Source organism: Sardina pilchardus, chromosome 23, assembly GCF_963854185.1.
Source record: "Sardina pilchardus chromosome 23, fSarPil1.1, whole genome shotgun sequence".
Lineage (NCBI taxonomy): Eukaryota > Metazoa > Chordata > Actinopteri > Clupeiformes > Clupeidae > Sardina > Sardina pilchardus.
The window spans coordinates 15,704,562-15,723,675 of NC_085016.1; the positions used below are offsets into that span (position 1 = coordinate 15,704,562).

Here is a 19,114-nt window from a genome sequence, read left to right on the forward strand (position 1 = left end):
TATTTTTTAAAGCAGACCTGCCCGTGGGCATGTAGCCTAACTGTTTTCAACAGCAATAGCATTGAACGAGTTCTCAAAAATACAGTATTTCAGGAATTTAAGGAATAACAGTCACCAAAATGAAAAACAAAATAATTTTAAACCTTACTTTATCCAATGTTAGGGGAAATAATAGCCTAGCCTAGGCCTACAACATAATATTGACATATAGGCTAATGTAAATAATCAGAGGTTATGCAGGGATATCTCTTAGTTACCACACAGTAAAAAATGGAGTGTCATTATTGCAGAGTAAACCTATTTTACTCTGGATAGAGTAGTTATAACAATACACAGAGTAAAATCGTCCAAACAGTAGTGTCAAAAGTGAGAGTTAAGTCCAACATGCACACAATGACAAAATCTACTCTACATGGTGATGATTCCCCGCGAAAGTTCTAGAATTGAACTGGAGCTTGAGCTGGCCGGGCTGGCACGTTGCTTGGAAATCGTCTCTCCCCCACTAGACCTATCGTCGGTGGTAAGTTTGTTTGAACATTTGTAGGTTTTCACCATCTAGCTAGATATGTTTCCACTGACGACTAACTTTTTGCAATACATTGACGATGGTACCAGGCGTATGAAGTTAATTTAGCCATGCATAGACGTAGTTAGCTAATCGTTAAGTTAGCCATGCATAGATGTAGTTAGCTAACCAATATGCACTGACTTCAAGTTCAGATGCATTCGACTGCAACACCACGTCAAGAACTTAGAAGAAATACCGTTGATGACGAAATTATTTTAAATGACACATTTCAGACTTTATTTACTTAATACCGTGCAATGTATGGGTTAGTGATAATGGAAGTTGTTCGGCCGGGTGGGTGACGTTGGGTTAACGTAGCTACCAAAATGTTAGCTGCTAGCAAGTTAGCTTGACAACGTGGTTTCTGCCCAAATTGAAATAATTTGCAAGATGTTATGTTCTCGTGCTTAATTTGTGCCTGTCTGAAACCAGACATTGAGAGTAATTTCAACAAATTATTGCTGAATGGCGTCATTAGAAAGATAGGAGGTTATAATCTCAGCTAACAAGTTTATAGCACCCTGTAAATTAACCTATTGTCATAAGTCTGTGCGTGTTTATTAGACCGTTAGCGTTTTCTAATGACTTTGCTCTGATTCTAGAGAATATTTTGATGGATATTAACAGTTATTCAACCTTCCTTAAATTTAAATTTAACAGAAAATGCTGCGTGTGTCCTTTGGAGGAGTGCAGAAGTACATCAAGCTGCCTGAACTAACATTCGGTGATTTCTTTAGAGAAGGTAAGTCGCTAAATTTGGATTGAAAGTAGCCTAGTCAAGTGGTGGCATGTTGCAATTATTTCTCATCAGAACATTTTGTGCTCTGTTTCTTTCTTTTACTCTAGTGAGTCTAAAATTTAACATCGCTGAAGACAGACGGTTGGACATCAAGGTTTATGACCCGTCTAACACAGAGGTGGACTGTGAGGTTTTTGAGGAGATCGTAAAAGGGTTCCATGGACCTTTCCTGGTTTCATTGGCCAATGAAGCACCTGGTAATTGCTGTCTACCTGCATAACACTACACACACATCGTTGAAGTTGAAGTGTTGAACTATGTAATTGTGTTCTTATTTCCCAATGCTCAGGTAACCCTCAGTCCACGTCATCTCCATGCTCTATTGCATCTGACGACACAGTGATCCTCAACTTCTCGTTGTGTGACCCAGCTGAGGAGCCAGTTGCAGCCGAAGGAAGTCAACCTAAAAGGCCTTGCCGCATCAACTACGAAGCAAAAGCTGTGAGTTGTGTGTGTGTGGGGAGTTTGATTCACATGTTTAATTTGAGGTGCATTGTATTTGTTTTGATATTTCCAAGTATTTTTCAAAATACAATACTGCACATTTTATCTCTTAGCTGATTGAAAAAATCTTGACGACAAAGCCTGGAGGTGACCGTATCATGGCGGAGTATGCGAAAACAAAATCAATTTCAGATTCAACCAGAAGACAGTTCATCAACATACTGTACTTACTGCAGAGATGACGGAAACACATGGGTATGTATGGATCAATTATTTTATCATGAGACATTGTTTAAACATTGCAATTATTGTTTAGGTATGTTGTTCAGTGCTGTCTATGAATGTTGATTATTGAATACACCAGGACATCTCCGCCCCGGAGTGTAAAAGTGATGTATGCACAGGGGATTGTCGCTCTGTTTCCATATCTTGAAGACCCATATTCACAGAATGGCTATGTGAGTAAAGGTTTTAAAATATATTTTCCCTTCGAACTGCTGAGATATGCATTTACATTTATGCATTTAATAGATGCCTTTATCCAAAGCTCAGAGATCATATGAATGTATCACACTGTGCATACATTATACATAGGAACATTACTACGATCCAGAAAGTGGTTCAGGCTACATTGCATGGCGGTTGAAGACAATTAAACGAAAAGCTGCTGAGGAAAGAGGTCCAGCAGTTAGTAAATCTCTTAAAGGTAATATTTATCATGAGGTGGAATTATCTACCTGTGAAATGTGTTTAAAGGATAATATAAAACTGTGTAGTTATAAACAGCAACAACAAAATTGTCTTGTTCTAAAGTGGGTGGGCCAGGCCATGGGCGTACTAGACCCTTTACTGCCGACAAAGTCCTGACTGACGAGGAAGTGGAATGCGCTATCGCTTTGTTGAGACACACTGCTGATGAGGAGACCATCCGTGAAAAGATGAAAGTCACTTTCATATACCGCCACGCCATGGTCAATGATGATGACAAATCAGCAGAGGTCTTCTCAGTATTTCCACGGTTCCTAGACACACCAGGACTGGTATGGCATCTACATTCATTGAATACTGTATAATGTATTGAATTTTGTAAAATGTAGCACAAGGTACTAACTCAGGTTGTCCTCCTTTTCTTCTTGTTTTCTTTTTCAAACTACAGATAGAACAAGATTTTAGACTGATGTTTGGTGAGCAGACTGCCAACAAGTTCCTGGAGAGGTGGCCTACCACTTTCAAAGCAGGAGTCATTAAGGAAAGCCATGGACTGGTCCCCTCTACAGACCTTCTTGATTTGATGCGCAACGCTGAGACAACTACTGAAGTTGAAAATGGTAAGTCTTTGAATGTGGAGAAGCATGTTGCTTAATACAGTATATTGAGGATGGTGGAAAATTAAGGCATAATGTTAACCTGATACTGGTTGGCCTCTAGGCTGGGACAGTGACATGTCTACCATCATACTGCTGCTACATCTGCTACCACCATCTGCACAGGGACGAAAGAGGCCAGGGAGGATATCAGCATCTAATGCAGTTGATCACCTCATCAAATTCCTAAAGGTACACTAGACATTTATCAAACCTCATCCCTCCCACCACCACCCACCCCTGCCAACAACACCTCACACTCCAAACACACACCCTCAAACATCACTCCACTACCCACCCACCCCCTGCTAACAACACCACACACCCTCAGACATCATTCCAACCCTCACCACATACCCTCAATCATTCCACTAGCCCCCACCCACACCCAGCCATCAACACCACACCCCCCTCAAACATAATTTTACTATCACACACACACACACACCCCAACTCTACCCCACCCACACTCCACTACCCACACTCCACTACCCTACACTCACCCCCCCCCCCCCCAAAACACACACACTGCAGCCGTGCATCCCCTCAAACATCATTGTATCATTTTATCTCTCATTTCTGTCATCACTCCACTTTCTACGACACACACACACACCCTCCTACACACCAACGTTATACACCGCATACTACTACAAGCACCTATCCCACACACAGCACTCTTCCATTTGAACCTTTCTCTCTTCTGGAGAACCTTACAATTTCACTGCATGTGTTTTACGCAGGCAATTCTATGCATGTGACATACAATTCTTGAATCCTTAAATTGTTTAGAGATTGGAGTGATCTCATAATATTGATCTAATAAATAGTGTTGTTGAATGTGTTTTGTTATAGACGGGAACAAGCGTGCAGCAGCATCTGGACAACATCGCTCAAAGCAGGCAGCCCTACCTCCTTGCTCAGGGACCCATAAAAAGCAGCATTCACTCTTTCTTCATTGCCATCGACAAGCACACACTTCCCTGCCAAGCCACCACCTCAGTCGGAACCCTGGATGAGCTCTTCAAGGCCCACTATGTGTTTGGTACATCTTACAGTCCTGTCTTGAACAACTTTTTCACTTTTCTGCAAACTTCCATTTTCAACATTGACGTGGGGAAAACTAAGGAAACGCCAAGAATTGCAGAGTTGCGAGCAAGAATGGTGCATTAGGCACTCTTGAAATTAAACAATGAGGTGCTTTCTTTGCAGCAATGTCCTTGGTGAAGCAAACAGTCTAGTAAAGCACCTCAAAATAATACATGGACTCTGTACGGGAAGGACTCTTCATCTTCAATGTGGCCTAGTGGGACGCTCACGTTTTTTCAATAGTTTTTATGGTCTTAGGAAGCATCTGAGTAAGTGTTATGTGAATGTTATTGTTGAAGCTGAACCACCACATTGTCATAGTGTTCTTGATGGTAGTAATGTTAATCCCACAGAAGAGCCATGTGAGGCTGAGCTTGAGTCAGAGCCAGCATTAACGTCAGAACATAGTTGTGCCTCTCATTTCAGATTTAAAGGCAGCAGGTGTAGCCCAGTCTACTGGTAATTCTTTTGTGACCTCTATGGAGGATATTGTGCAGAAAATAGAGTATGCAAAAGTCAGTCATCCAAGGTGTATTTCGTGATCTAACAGAAACTGAAACATGCAAGAATGTGGAGAGAATGACACCACTATGTACGTTGTCCCATATTTTTATCTCTGAGGAGTTATCAGGAAATAAATGGTGCTACAGAACCTGATGGTGTGTGTTGTCTTATATTATAGCAGTTAAAAACATTGCTATTTCATTGCAAATAAAATGAAATTAAGTAAATATACACTATATAGTGTATTTTAAGAATAGCCTATTTAGAGTGGAAACTACTCTATGTAGTGAAATAATTTTACTCTAACAGTGTAAACAGATCACAGTGTTAAATGCTTTTACACATTTCATTGTTAATTTTGACACAAAATAGAGTAAAATTAACTCTGAAAATCTTACACTGGCTACAGAGTAAATTTTACACTAATTTAGGGTGGGACCACATGTTATCTGACACAGAGTTAAATTCAACTCTTTAAGAGTAAAATTTACACTATGTTTTTTACTGTGCACCCCCCCAGTTTTCAAAGGGACAAACATAGGCTATAGTAGGGGGGATTATCAACAAAAAAGGGCCTAATCGTTACGCGTCGGATAGAAGCACCAAAATTGGTACAGACACTCTTTATGATGTATCTCATCATATCAGAAGGGGTGCCCCAAATTTCTGGTTCATTAAGGTCATTTTTTAAGGGAAAATCCAAGATGGCTGCCAGAAACGGCCTTAGGATAATAAAACATTGCATAGTTTGGGCATCTTGATTTATTCTGCTACTTTATCATTTCACATTTAATATATAGAGATGGTTAACAAATAATATATGCAAGATAACCCATGTAAACAATCTTACATGTCTATTATACAACTTTAAAGTGGAAAAAAACAGGCTTAAAACAGTCAGAATGGCATGACTCCCCCAGTGAATCCTCACCTGAGTAGTTAATTATTCATTTATGCATAACATTAATATTCTTAAAAACTTTTGGGAGAATCACTTAATCATTTTCAAAAGACAGCTTATTGTTTAATTGTCCACATGAGCAGAGATCTAGCCCTAAATAGGAACACAACTCATGTTATGCTAGCGTTAGCATTAGCATTAGCCAATGTAGACCCACCAGCTGGGTTGAGTTAAAGCTGGGCAAACAAAGATTCCTAGGCTAATTGTGTCCCTGTGATCACTTGGGGTCTTTTTTTGCGTATTTGTGCCCTTTGGATCTTCCTGGGGGGTATTGTCGTATTCTTTCGGGCATAATGTTATAGGAACTATGAAATTTAGATTTGTACTACAGTAATGGTAGCCAGCTAATAAGGTGTGTAAAATGTACATTGAGTAAGGCTGTGTCTCATTACACTTACTTCCGTCAGTACACTGCTAATGTGCACTTACTGACGTAGTGCTCACTTTTGATGGTTAGTACTGTCCCAAAAGGGGCCATCCCCAAACTTCCCACAAAGGTGGGAGCATGAAACATTCTAAAATCACTTGGTTAAATGCTGAAGCATTCAAAGTTCCTTTCACTTGAACTAAGGGACCAAGCCCTGTGCACCAGTGTACAAAGCAAGGTCCATAAAGGCATTGATGACAGAGATTGGTGTGGATGAACTTGACTGGCCTGCACAGGGTCCTGACCTCAACCCAATAGAACACCTTTGGGATGCATTAGATGGACTGAGAGGCGGTCTACTCATCCAACATCAGTGTGTGACCTCACAAATGTGCTTATGAAAGAATGGTAAAAAAAAATCCGATAAACACACTGTGGAAAGTCTTCCCTGAAGCTGTTATAGCTGCAGAGGGTGGACCGACATCATATTAAACCCTATGGATTAAGAATGGGATGTGACTGAAATATGTGAGTCAAGGCAGGTGACCAAACACTTTTGGCAATTAGTGTACAGTACTTAGGTTGCTTTTGGTATAGGGCAAAACTTTCAGGAAATACACATCAATAGTGTTTTCAAAACCTTGAGGAAAAGAGCAAGTTCGGCTCTCCCAGGTTTTCTCTCTTTTTCAGGTTGTGATACAACCTTTAGGGCAAAAAGTCAGCATGGGCTGCATGGAAATAATCTCCAGAAGTAACAGGTGCCTTCACTGCTATGACATTAAATCTTTTTCAATTACTTAGCCAGGAAACAAATATATTTGCATTGCTGGAGAGGTACACTTGTGTTCTTTACGATAAGACAACCAATCTTGAAAAATTCAATGATCTCAGGAAGGATTTGTTTTCTCAAAAATGTCTCTCAATGGAAAATACCCCTACCACACAGGCTGCACTGATCCAGCATTCAAATAGTGCAGTGTACTGTACCAAGCTAACATTTGGTCCAAAGGTCTGCAAGCTATCCAGTCAGTGCTTTCTCCTGAAAAATATGGATGGACTAAATTAGATGATTCTTGGACACCTTTATGGACACTTTTACCAGAGGCAGCGAAAGTATGTAGAGAACTTCTTAATGTGACAGCAAAGCTGAGCCTCTCTGCCGAGTGCTGATGCCAGGATGCTGGGTTGCCTTGCACAGCATTATGCCAATGTGCTGGAGCATGTGGATAGATGAAAATATGCAGTATGTAGGCTATGACTAATGTACTACTGTAATCTTACAAAGTTACAGGGGACATGTGTGCATCATTTTATGATTTTATGAGATCTGCCTGAGGTGCTTCTCTGTGTTTACAGTATCCTTAGGTAGCCATAGTGTATTTCTTTTCATAATTTATTTTCTTTTAAGACAGTTCTTCTTACCCTAGATAGCCCAAGATATTTGGGGCATTCCTTCTAGGATGTCTTAGGATCACCCAAGGAACATACCCAATTTCAAGCTTTTTAGAGGTTGTTTAGATGGTCTTTGAATTAGCTGCCAATTATGTGGCGGGCACGACCTTAGCGCAACCTTTTTCAATTTCTTTAAAAATTCACTACCTGTTAGAGATAGTTTTGGGCACCCCTTCTAGGATGTCTTAGGGTTATTTCGTCTTTTTATCATATCCGCCTTCCTTCCTCGGTTCTCCGGCTTGTTCCCACCGATCTATAAAGAACACTAGATAGACTATTCCATTGTTGCTGCCCCATCATTCTTTAACTAGGAAGGAAGGAAGGGATGATATAAAAAGATGAATGAGAAGAGCCTTTAGGATCACCCAAGGAACACCAAATTTCAAGTTTATTAGAGGTTAATTAGGTGGCATTTGAAATAGCTGACAATTTTGTGGCGAGCAGCACTGCCTTTTTCAATTTCTTTAAAAACTCACTTCCTGTTAGAGACATATTGGACACTCCTTCTAGGATGTCTTAGGATCACCCAATGAACATATACCAACTTTCAGGCTTTTTAGGGGTTGTTAATATGGTCTTTGAACTAGCTGCCAATTTTGTGGCGGGCAGTACAGCCTTTTCCAATAGTTTTTGAATCAGCTATCAATTGTATTGGCGGCCATTTTTAATTTCTTCAAAATCTCACTTCCTGTTTGAGATATTTTTGGGCACTCCTACTGGGATGTCTTAGGATCACCCAAGGAACATGTATACCAAATTTCAAGCTTTTTAGAGGTTGTTTAGGCAGTCTTTCAATTAGCTGCCAATTTTGTGGCAGGAAGCGTAGTATTTTTTAGTTTTTTTCAAAAACCTCACTTCCTGTTTGAGAATTTTGGTGAAATCTTCCAGGATGACTTAGGATCACCCAATGAACATATACACCAAATTTCAAGCTTTTAGGAGGTTGTATAGGTAGTTTTTGAATCAGCTTTCAATTGTATTGGCGGCCATTTTTAATTTCTCCAAAATCTCACTTCCTGTTTGAGATATTTTTGGGCACCCCTTCTGGGATGTCTTAGGATCACCCAAGGAACATGTATACCAAATTTCAAGCTTTTTAGAGGTTGTTTAGGCAGTCTTTGAAGTAGCTGCCAATTTTGTGGCAGGAAGCGCAGTATTTTTTAGTTTATTTCAAAAACCTCACTTCCTGTTCGAGAATTTTGGTGAGATCTTCCAGGATGACTTAGGATCACCCAATGAACATATACACCAAATTTCAAGCTTTTAGGAGGTTGTATAGGTAGTTTTTGAATCAGCTATCAATTGTATTGGCGGCCATTTTGAATTTCTCCAAAATCTCACTTCCTGTTTGAGATATTTTTGGGCACCCCTTCTAGGATGTCTTAGGATCACCCAAGGAACATATCTACCAAATTTCATGCTTCTATCCGCCGCGTAACGATTTTTCACATAATCTCCCCTACTACTAGGCTACTAACAGAGAAAGCACCGACAGTCTTCTGTCTGACTCAAGTGACGTGAACTAGGCCTAATTGCCTAAACTCAATTCACTGCTTGACTGTACACATGGAGAAATATAGCACGTTACTGGAGAGAACCTTTCAGAGATTATATTTTGCGTGAACAGATTAGCAAAAACATACTTTTGGTGAACGGAGATGCAGTTAATTGCCCTCATTCATTTGTTTGAGCAACAGCCCATGTTTTGCGTTCACACCAACGAGAGCGAAATAAATGTTTTAAAAGGTGTCATCAGGTTATTTGCCACGACATTCATTTGGCCCGGTCCGCTTCGATAAGGTTTTAAATAACGTTGTTTGTTGCTTCTATCCACGTTATCTGCAGTGGTTCAGTTTACTTGCGCAGACCCACACACATTGAATAAGCGCTCATCTCACTGCCCCCGGATGAGAGTTTTCTACTCTCATCCGCCTTCACTGCTCTTTAGTTTCTTCGCGCCAGTAGATGGCGCTCCAATCTAAGATAGAATAGAGTTCGGAAGCAGTGTTTAGTCTGACGTGTTCGTGTGTGTACAAAGACTACGAATAAACTACCAAAGAGTTTATATTGTGGACAACATGTTTTACGAAGATACCGCAGTTTTCATTTGTGCCACCCAAAGCAATGCACTAACTAACAGGCTCTGAACAACGGGGTTCTGCCCATAGCCCATCATAATGTGAATGTGAGGTGGTCTTTATGACATCACCTTTCCAGCTTGGTGACGTAGGCCTAACGTGTAGTAGGCTACATACAAAGTGTTCTGCAGTTACTAAAGTGCATGCATTTCAGTGTAATTCTTTGTTTGTAAGTGATGGCGAATAATTCAGGAAGAAGAAACAGGGGACCTCCAGACCTTGGGGTATGTCTATTATGAGAGTGGAAACTATAAATAGCCTATTTGAAATTGTCTCTATTCCTACTGATCCTAAACATCCAGATTCTGTACAAATATTGCATAGGTTTAAGTGACTGACCAAATGTAATGGCCATTGGCCATTAATCTACAATCAGGTAATTGTAATTTCACACAATGAGACAAAATTATTACTTTTTTTTCGCCAGGAGGTCGTGTGTAGACATTTTGACCGAGTTCTAGATGTGGACATCTGCACTATCCGTGTCCCACGTCTCACCCACCGGTTTACTCCTGAGTAAGTCATCTGTAGAATGATGGCAAGACCTTGAAATCACTAATTTATCTGTCACTATCAGTGTCCAAGTGTGTGTGTGTGTGTGTTAAGCTTATTCTCTTTTTATTTCAGCGAATTACAGATGATCAGAGCAGCTTTCACTGTTGAAGTACATCTGCCTCTATAAGTTTGCCTTTTAACGTCGGCTTTGAGTGACTTTGTTTATGACAATTCTTGTGATATTTGAAAATTTGAGAGGAGAACATCTTGAAAAGTTATAGTACTACCAAAATCTTGTTAAAATATCTCAGTTCTACATTCTGCATGTATACACGCATGTGCAAATGTCCGGTGTGTGTGTCAAACAATCTATGATTTTTCTGATCTGGCTCTAGTTCTCTGAGGAGGACCTGAACTGGGTCTTGGCGAAGATCATCAGGTACGTGTCCTTCCTCACGCTGGACATCATGACGCCTGCCCTGATGGCGTGCAGGGAGACGGAGACGAGACTGAGAGACTCTGCTGCCAACTGCCACTTTGGAGTGCTGGTGATGGCCACAGCTGGCAGTGCGGAGATCAGTGATTCCCACGATGCAGGAGAAGCAGGCACCAACGCCAGGCGCAGGAGGATTATGATCAACGATGTGGAGAGCCCCGTGCCGGATGTTGACAATCTTGATGACCTGAGCAGATTTTTCTCCCAAATGCTCAGGCAGTCAGAAGAGAGACAAATCATTGGCCAAGCAGGCAAATCTGTTGTCGCAATCGCAACCTGGCTCCTGAATTCATTGGTGCCTGAGTATGCCGCTTGGAGCGGAGGGTTTTATGAAGGATGCCAGGATGTCAGTGAGTTTGTCAGACGCCACAGGCACCTTCCTGCCGTGACCGCAACGTTCACAAGCCTGATACAGTCCACCTCAGAGATAGTCATTGACATGAGAAGATCCATCTTACTCAGGCAACGCAGGATCCAGAGATTCTTTCAATTGGAGGACACATTTATCTTCAAGCACTTCATTCTAGAGTCTACCAGAGCACTGCTGGAGAGACTGATGAATGTTTTGAATGGTGTGCAGCTATATCATACCTCCACGGCACGGATGGAAGCAGCGGAGATACCATTTTCTCCACAGGTACGCCCCCCCCCACACACACACACACAGCCTATATATCAAATTACTACATCATAAAAAAACTGTTCTGTTTGTATTCATACACCTAGCAACTTAAACACAGTTTTAAAAGATCTTCCACTTCCACTGTATTCCACTACTGTCCAATAAATCTTGACTGTTACCACAGATGTGTTTGCCAGAGAGAGACACTGTCAGGAAGCTGCTCGTCGGTGCCATCTCAAAAGCAGTGATGAAGTTTCTATCTGACGCTACAGATATGATACCCAGAGGTGTGATTGGGATTGTTTGTTATCTTCATGACTATACAATCATGTTATTTTGTAAATCCAGAATGTTTGTTTATGTTTATGATTCTTAAGTGACTTCATCAAGGAACATTAGCATTTTTACATTTTACATTTACATTTAAATAGTTTGCTATTTACAACAACAGTATAAAATATGTATCTAAAACATTTGCATTGCCTGCTCTTACAGACTTACCACCATTAATGCTGCTTGCTAAAGCAGTAAGGCAGAACACAGACACTGACTCTGAGAACGAGACAGGCGAAGACACGTCAGTCTCCTCTCGTCATCTGTCTGAGAACAGCGTCCAGTCTCAGATGTCTGGTGGACACACTGCTCTGGTGGACAACGGAGTCACTGAAACAGTGGACGCCTGCAGCATCAGTGACAGCAGAAGCAGCAGCAGATCCAGCATCAGTGACAGCACTGGCAGCAGCAGATCCAGCAGCTGCAGCAGTATAACGACTGATGCAAGCTCCAACGAGGTAAACCTAGGGTCATTCACCTTTAAGAAATAAAAGTAAACCTGGTGGTGTATGTCTGACTGTTAAAGTAAACCAATACAAAACCACGGCAACATTACAATACTCTGAGTATCAACCTGTCAACAGAAGAGTTCAATTTTCTTAGTTATCTGTGTGCCAGAGTCATTCTTGACAAAGGTAGATTATTGCTTGATACATCTCTCCTTGCAAAAAGTTCTGGGCCTGTGTGATCAGTAGTGCTGCTCATTCTATTATAGTAGTTGGGTAGAGACAAGTCATGGAAGAGACTTTTGCTTGGCACTATAAATAGGAAGGTGTTTTTGTCTTGAATTAAACTTCTTGTGTTCTGGTAACCGTATAGCAATAAAGAATTGCTTTCTCCGTTGTTCATCTTTCAGGACTCTGCGGATCTGGAGTCCACAAAAGGTGGGACCAAGCAGAGAAGACTCAGGATTTTCACGATCCAGAGGAGAGTTAAAGTAAGTAATGTCACGTTGTGTTTAGTTTAACATACTGCATTATTGAGGGCTGTATTTTCATGATAAAAAAAAACAAACACATTTTTTCAATCTCTTTCCTGTACAGAGCTCAGTAGCTGCAGCATCAGGTAAGAAGAGTACAACATTATTCAGTGTGATTGTTCATTAAGATTCTGACTTGTGTATTTCATGTTAAGTGCTTTGTATTACAGTGGAGGATGAGTCTTCTGTTGCCACAGAGAAGACCAGGAGGCCATCATTAAAATCCCGCATAGCGTCTGCCTTCTCCAGACTCTGCTGCTGCTGCTGCTGCAAAGGTCAAGACTGACCTCTTGTGGTAGGAGTAGGCGCTGTGCAAGAGCGCCCTCTTGTGGTAGGAGTAGGCGCTGTGCAAATGGCATGCAGCTGCTGGAGCAGTGGGGCTTTTTTCTCGGGGAAATCTAAGATACAGATACAGGGACGGCATTTTTGCCTCCCGTATTTAAATTAAAAATGAAACTAATGAAGCTTAATATCTGACTGGTTTCCTGTTTTTTTAATCATTAGTTTTGTTGAGGATTATAGAAAGTTGTCACGTGAATACAACCAGTCTGAGGTCATTCATTGGATTTGGTTCTCAGCAGGGGTCTCAGTAGTCTTAATGTGAATGTGATGGACCTAGACTTTAAACATTTCTGTTTTCTGTAATGAGCTGGTCAAAACAGACTCAAATAGAGTACTGTAAACTGTCAACTAAATGCTTGATCTTAGTGTGGTCTTTGATATTGTTGATAGAAAAATACTGGTGGACAGATTGGAAAATTGGGCCAGACTCACAGGATGTTTCAGGACCTATCAAGAAGGCAGTGGTTATAATGTCGATTGGCAATTATGAATCAGAGAGACAGCAAGGATATACTCACAGGCCCAAACCTCTTCAATGAGGAACACAAAAATAGCCCTATGTATTTATTGAGTAAAACAAATATATGAATGCAGTTTTGGTAACTGACAATATGAGATAAATTGTACGAATATACAGTGCATGTATTGCAACACATGCTAAAGTTAACTATAAAGAGGAATCTAAAATCATCTTTTTTAAATTGATCTTAATGCCTTAAATTAAAATTGTTCAAAACTTAATGAAGTCTTCATCACAGAATGTCGTTGTAGCAATTTGAACACAGCTGTGTCTTATGCGCTTACACATTTTTAAATTAGATATAAACCATTATTCTCTTGAATCACTATGGTAGCCTACCGACAAACCCCTCTGGCTCAAAGACTGATTGTTTGTTTATTTTGTTGTAGCCTATTAAAGATGTACCGTCCCAATGGAAGCACAGCAAACTGCGAATTAAAAATAAGAATCCTGCTCACCTCCTGCTAAAAATAAGAATCCTGCTCACCTCAGTCCAGACGATGGCGGTAATGCACATGCTTTGCAAACTGCCAGGCGAAAAACAAAAACAGAAGAAGAGTCTCGCTAGAACTTTCCAAGCATTGGCAAACTGAACGCAACCAGCGATATTTTAAATAGTCCTCTGTTGTTTTAAGGACTAACTGTCTTTGCATGTGAAGGGACTCACAATTCGCAACTCTCCAGTTCTATGTAGGCCTACCATTTAAAGAAAACATGGAGCATTTTTTGATAACGCTGTAGCCTAGGCTAGTGACTATGGCGAGACGATGGATCTCTGGCCGTATACAGTATAAATTGTGGTTGAAGCGACCTATAACGTCATTTGTTTAACTTGGCTTACAGTGGCACATCTTGGCATTAAGTTAATTTACCCCCCCTTACAGACAGAATGTTCGGATGTCTCGTTGCAGGCAGGCTGGTAAGTGCTCAAAGACATGTGTTGATCTGTTGTGGCAATGACAGCTTGACGTGTAGGCCTACCATGCATGCTAACGTAAACAGTATTGCGCAAGTTGACAGTTAACAAGAACTAGGCCAAAGCTCATGTTCGCGATTTCTAAAAGGAACTAGGCCTACCAGTTAAAATTCCAGCTGCCAGTTGTGGGTTAATCGGAGACATTGCAGGAACATGGGCGCTCACGAACATGCCCCCAGTTAGTGAAGAGGCTGCATGGCTGCAGCATCTCGAGCTAGGGAAAACCGATTGTTTTCATTTTTTTCTCTCTCGTACCGACAGTAGGCTACTCGGTGACCTCAAGAAACGAAGTTACAGTAGGCCTATGTGAGAAATCGCCGGAGTACTCCTTTAGTGCGTATCTGTAGAAGCTATCCCTAGATTTGCCATGCAGGCCTACAGCTTGCCCAATCAGAATATGGAACAGTTCATCACCTCAGACCTACTGACCCTGCTACTGACTCTTGTCTGGCTGATGATGGGTCGAACTCCTTATGCAATATTTAAAAAAGAAAAAAAGAAATCCGCTCCTCCATCCCCAATACTGATACGGTCGGCTTATCAACTGTCCTAATGTCTACTGCAAATGTAATGCCATCTCTCACATTCTGTGTACCACACATATTGACAGTGGGAAAAGGGACTATGAGACTAGCCTACTTTTTATTGTTTATAGTTCAGCTTTCAACACCATAGGCCTACTCCCTCACATGGTAGCTTAGAGAGTCTGAAGTGGAGACGTTGTCATGTTATGTACTTGTTTTTACTGGTGTGATCACGCAAATGAATTGTTTGTGAATTGATGTCGCAGCTCTGGCTTTCTTGTGATCTTTCTAACTGTTCAACCGTTTTATCCCTTAGGTCCAAACAGATGCCCAACAAGTCGCCAACGACAAGTTTATTTTCAACCTACCTGATTTTGAAAGCGTCAACCATGTTGTAGTCTTCATGCTGGGTACAGTGCCTTTTCCCGCAGGCATGGGTGGTGCCGTGTACTTCTCTTTCCCTGACCCAAACTGCGGGCAGGTGTGGCAGCTTCTAGGTTTCATAACAAACGAGAAGCCCAGTGCCATATTCAAAATATCAGGTTTAAAAGCGGGTGAGTCCAGTCATGGAGATTTGGTGTGGAACATTTTAAATATTAAGTGATTTGTAGGAAAAAAAAAAAAAAAAATGTTGATATTCATTGTGGTCGTCAAACTTAACTTTGCCCTCCAGGCGAAGGTGGAGTCCATCCTTTCGGGGTGATGCCAGCGCAGGCACCATCGGTAGCGCAGGTTGGGGTGTCAGTAGAGACTCTGGACCAGCTCGCCCAACAAACTCCAGCAGCCACTTCAGCCGTGTCAACCCTGGACACTTTCACACAGGTCCATGTTGGATACACACTCATCAGCATGAGTTTTAGTTATTTTTAAATTTAGTTCTTTCAAAATTCTGAAGGAGTCATTTTGTTTCTCTCTTTTTTTTTTACAGTTCACCCAGAAGATGCTGGAAAGTTTATATAATTTTACTTCATCCTTTGCCATCACTCAAGCTCAGATGACACCAAACCCATCAGAGATGTTTATTCCAGCAAGTTCTATTCTGAAATGGTAAATTCAATGACATACACCTGCCAGTGTATCAATCAATCAATCAATACATTTTTATTTATATAGCACATTTCATATGGCATACATAGACTCAATGTGCTTTGAATGAAAAGGAAAATATACATATATGAACACGCACGCGCACACACACACACACACACACACACACACACACACACACACACACACACACACACACACACACACACACACACACACACACACACACACATGTATGGACACACACATGTATATATGGACACACAAAATGGTTAAAAATAAGAATAAAAGCAGCACTGGAAAAAGAACAATTCAATAAAAAAATAAAACACTTTGCCAAGATGAGAACATCCATACAACACACTTGTTAAAAGAGTTAAGCAAGAGCACATAAAATAATCTATTCGGAGGGGCAAAAATAAAAAAAACATAGCTCAAACAAAGGCTTGCGAAAATAAATATGTTTTAAGACACTTTTTAAAAGAGAACGTTGATTGAGCTAACCTTAATTCCAAAGGAAGAGAATTCCACAGAGTTGGGGCACAATAGCTAAAAAAGTGTAGACCTACAGTATTGCATCTCGTATCTAAATAGCCTAGATTCATTACAACTGTGATGCGATGATGTTTCAATGTGGTGGATACATGACTTTAGCATGACTGTATAGTTTATATCAAGGCTCATGATTGCTTTCTTTAATATATTTTTTGGTCTTTTTTTCCTTCATTCAGATAGGACATTTTTGAGAACTTCTACAGGACTGAAACAAGTGCCTACTATTTGTTTCAGTCCTGTAGAAGTTCTCGAAAATTGTCTTTTCATAGCTTGCACATACTTGCGCCAAGACCCTGTAGGACATCCAACCTTGAGGGGAAGCAAATTATATGTATTATAAATAAACAAGTATTTCTAACAAATAAAAGGCAATCTTTTGCAGCAAATAGGGGAAAAATTGGTCTGAAACATAAGACAGGCATTATGATAATCATTTAGCTCAGCCAGTCTTAGTAACTCAAAACGTTGAAATAGAGGGTGGGTGGGGGAATTTATCTTTGATCAGGACAGGGCCCGTATAATGACTTTCTTTTGCAAGAATACTAGCTTTTTAAGATGGCTGGTGAAGGTGTTGCACCATACCACATTACAGTAGTTAAGGTGATGTTCAAAGAGAGTTTTGTACAATGTGAGAAGGGCAGACAGTGGAAGGAAATGTCTGATCTTATAGAACAAGCCAACACACTTGGACAGTTTGTGTACAAAATGGTTGATATGACATTTAAAGTTGAGAGTTGTCAATATGGACCCTTAGGAATTTAGTGGCATGCACTCTTTATTTCCTGCCCATTCGTTTTAATCAGGCTGTGACCAATGTCTTTAAACTTTTTGTTAGATTTGAATAAAATGAAATTTGACATTCAATGACAGTTTGTTACATTTAAACCAGGAGTCCACTTTGGTTAACTCAGAGTTTACTATATGTCGTAGGATAAGTGTGTTAATGTGTGATGTGAACAAATTTGTGTCATCAGCAAAAAATATTTTAAGAAATATTTTGGACGAAGTCCGGAATCAGTCGGTAAACATGGGTCGTAGTGTTAATTGCATGCTGTGATGTTTTCAAATGCATACTTGGTGCCGCCCCTCAAGTTGGGGCATTTTCATTATTCATAGCCAGACCCTCAATCTTTCTAGATGTGGGTCTGGATTCCCAGGCTAGAGGGGCATAGCATTGCCATACTATAACTTACTATAAATTAATTTCTATATCTCCTGAATAAATAGTTCACCCCACAGTTGAATTTTGTTGATGTAGCTCCATGTCACACTTGAGAGTCTGTGAGTATTTATTCATACCTGTCTTTATTCTTGTCACAGGTATGAAAATTTTCAGAGACGAATGCAGCAGAACCCCTACTTCTGGAAGACATGAAATATTGCAACAACCACTACGATCACACAACCACATCATAATTCTCTGTGAGACAAGAGACAAAACATTTATGTTATACGAGTACTTATGTCTGATCACAAATTGTACCTTTTCTATTGATGGTTTCATTAAACAGAAGCACTCTTCTTTCCTTGGTTGAATGCTTATTGAATAGTAGAGGGTATTTTTAGGGGGCCCAATGAGTGAAACTACTGGAATCCTAGGACCATATTTTACCAAGAATATTTATGTTTCATAGCTTGTGCAGATTACATGACTTCAGTCAAAGTTGGGAATGATGCCGAAGGAGGGACACATCTTGTAATGTGATATAATCAACAGCACACCATTTATTGCCTTTGACATTCCATGACTCATTGGTCAAAAGTCTAGCATGTAACAATTTGACAGTATGATGACACTCCACGAGTAGTCTACAGTAGGCTATATGATCTTAATATGTGGCCAATCTCCAAACCAAGATGCAGCAACAATTTGTTTCTATGATTGCTGACATAGTTAAATGTAAAAGACCATTGTGGAAAACAAAACAAAATTAAGAATCTCCCTGTGTATATATTCACTCCATGTTGGCCTACCATAACTTCCCAGCTATTTATCTCTTTCTGTAAAATAACTAGGCTACATGCATTTGTTCAACTTTATGAGGCAGAATAAGCTGGGCTGTTAGGAATGCACACATTTTGTTTTCGCACGAGAGAGAATGGCAGTAGGTAGGCCTATATGTAATGGTGCATCTGGTAGAGCTAAATAAATAGACCTAGCCTTTTTTTTTTTTAATTATCGTGGGTAGGTGTTGGGCATTCGAAATGTGTTCGAATGTGTTCTAAAATAGAATTCTAAACTGACCTAAACCAGAGACGGTTGAAAAAGCAAGACGATTCACAGGAGGCTTCTTCCTGTTCCCCTATGACGTGGGGTTCGAACGCGCCACACCTTTTTAGGAGACTAGCAGGAGATTTTTTACAATGTAACCCTATGGAAGAAAATTTTTTTTCTTGGTTTTTGCCCCAGCCCTAGTTTATGCAGTTCGATATTGAAAATGTTAATGCATTTTCTGTAAATCACATATGTTTTTCACATTCTGACACCGTTTTGGTATTTTTTGAAATAAGCAATTAAGGAGAAAAACAAAGTGAAATA

General features: G+C 40.3%; 2 protein-coding genes across 2 annotated transcripts; both read left to right on the forward strand.

Moving 5' to 3' along the window:
* The first annotated feature begins 2,474 nt into the window (after nt 1-2,474).
* On the forward strand, nt 2,475-4,755 carry LOC134071377 (uncharacterized). The gene is made up of 5 exons (XM_062528057.1): nt 2,475-2,517; nt 2,625-2,851; nt 2,968-3,139; nt 3,240-3,367; nt 4,031-4,755. The coding sequence occupies exons 2-5, from the start codon at nt 2,750-2,752 to the stop codon at nt 4,346-4,348; spliced, it is 720 nt and encodes a 239-aa protein (XP_062384041.1). The 5' UTR covers nt 2,475-2,517; nt 2,625-2,749; the 3' UTR covers nt 4,349-4,755.
* Nucleotides 4,756-13,996: 9,241 nt separating this feature from the next.
* Nucleotides 13,997-18,096, forward strand: hikeshi (heat shock protein nuclear import factor hikeshi). Its single transcript, XM_062528247.1, has 5 exons — nt 13,997-14,392; nt 15,290-15,527; nt 15,647-15,795; nt 15,902-16,020; nt 17,896-18,096. The coding sequence occupies exons 1-5, from the start codon at nt 14,363-14,365 to the stop codon at nt 17,948-17,950; spliced, it is 591 nt and encodes a 196-aa protein (XP_062384231.1). The 5' UTR covers nt 13,997-14,362; the 3' UTR covers nt 17,951-18,096.
* The last annotated feature ends 1,018 nt before the right edge of the window (nt 18,097-19,114 follow it).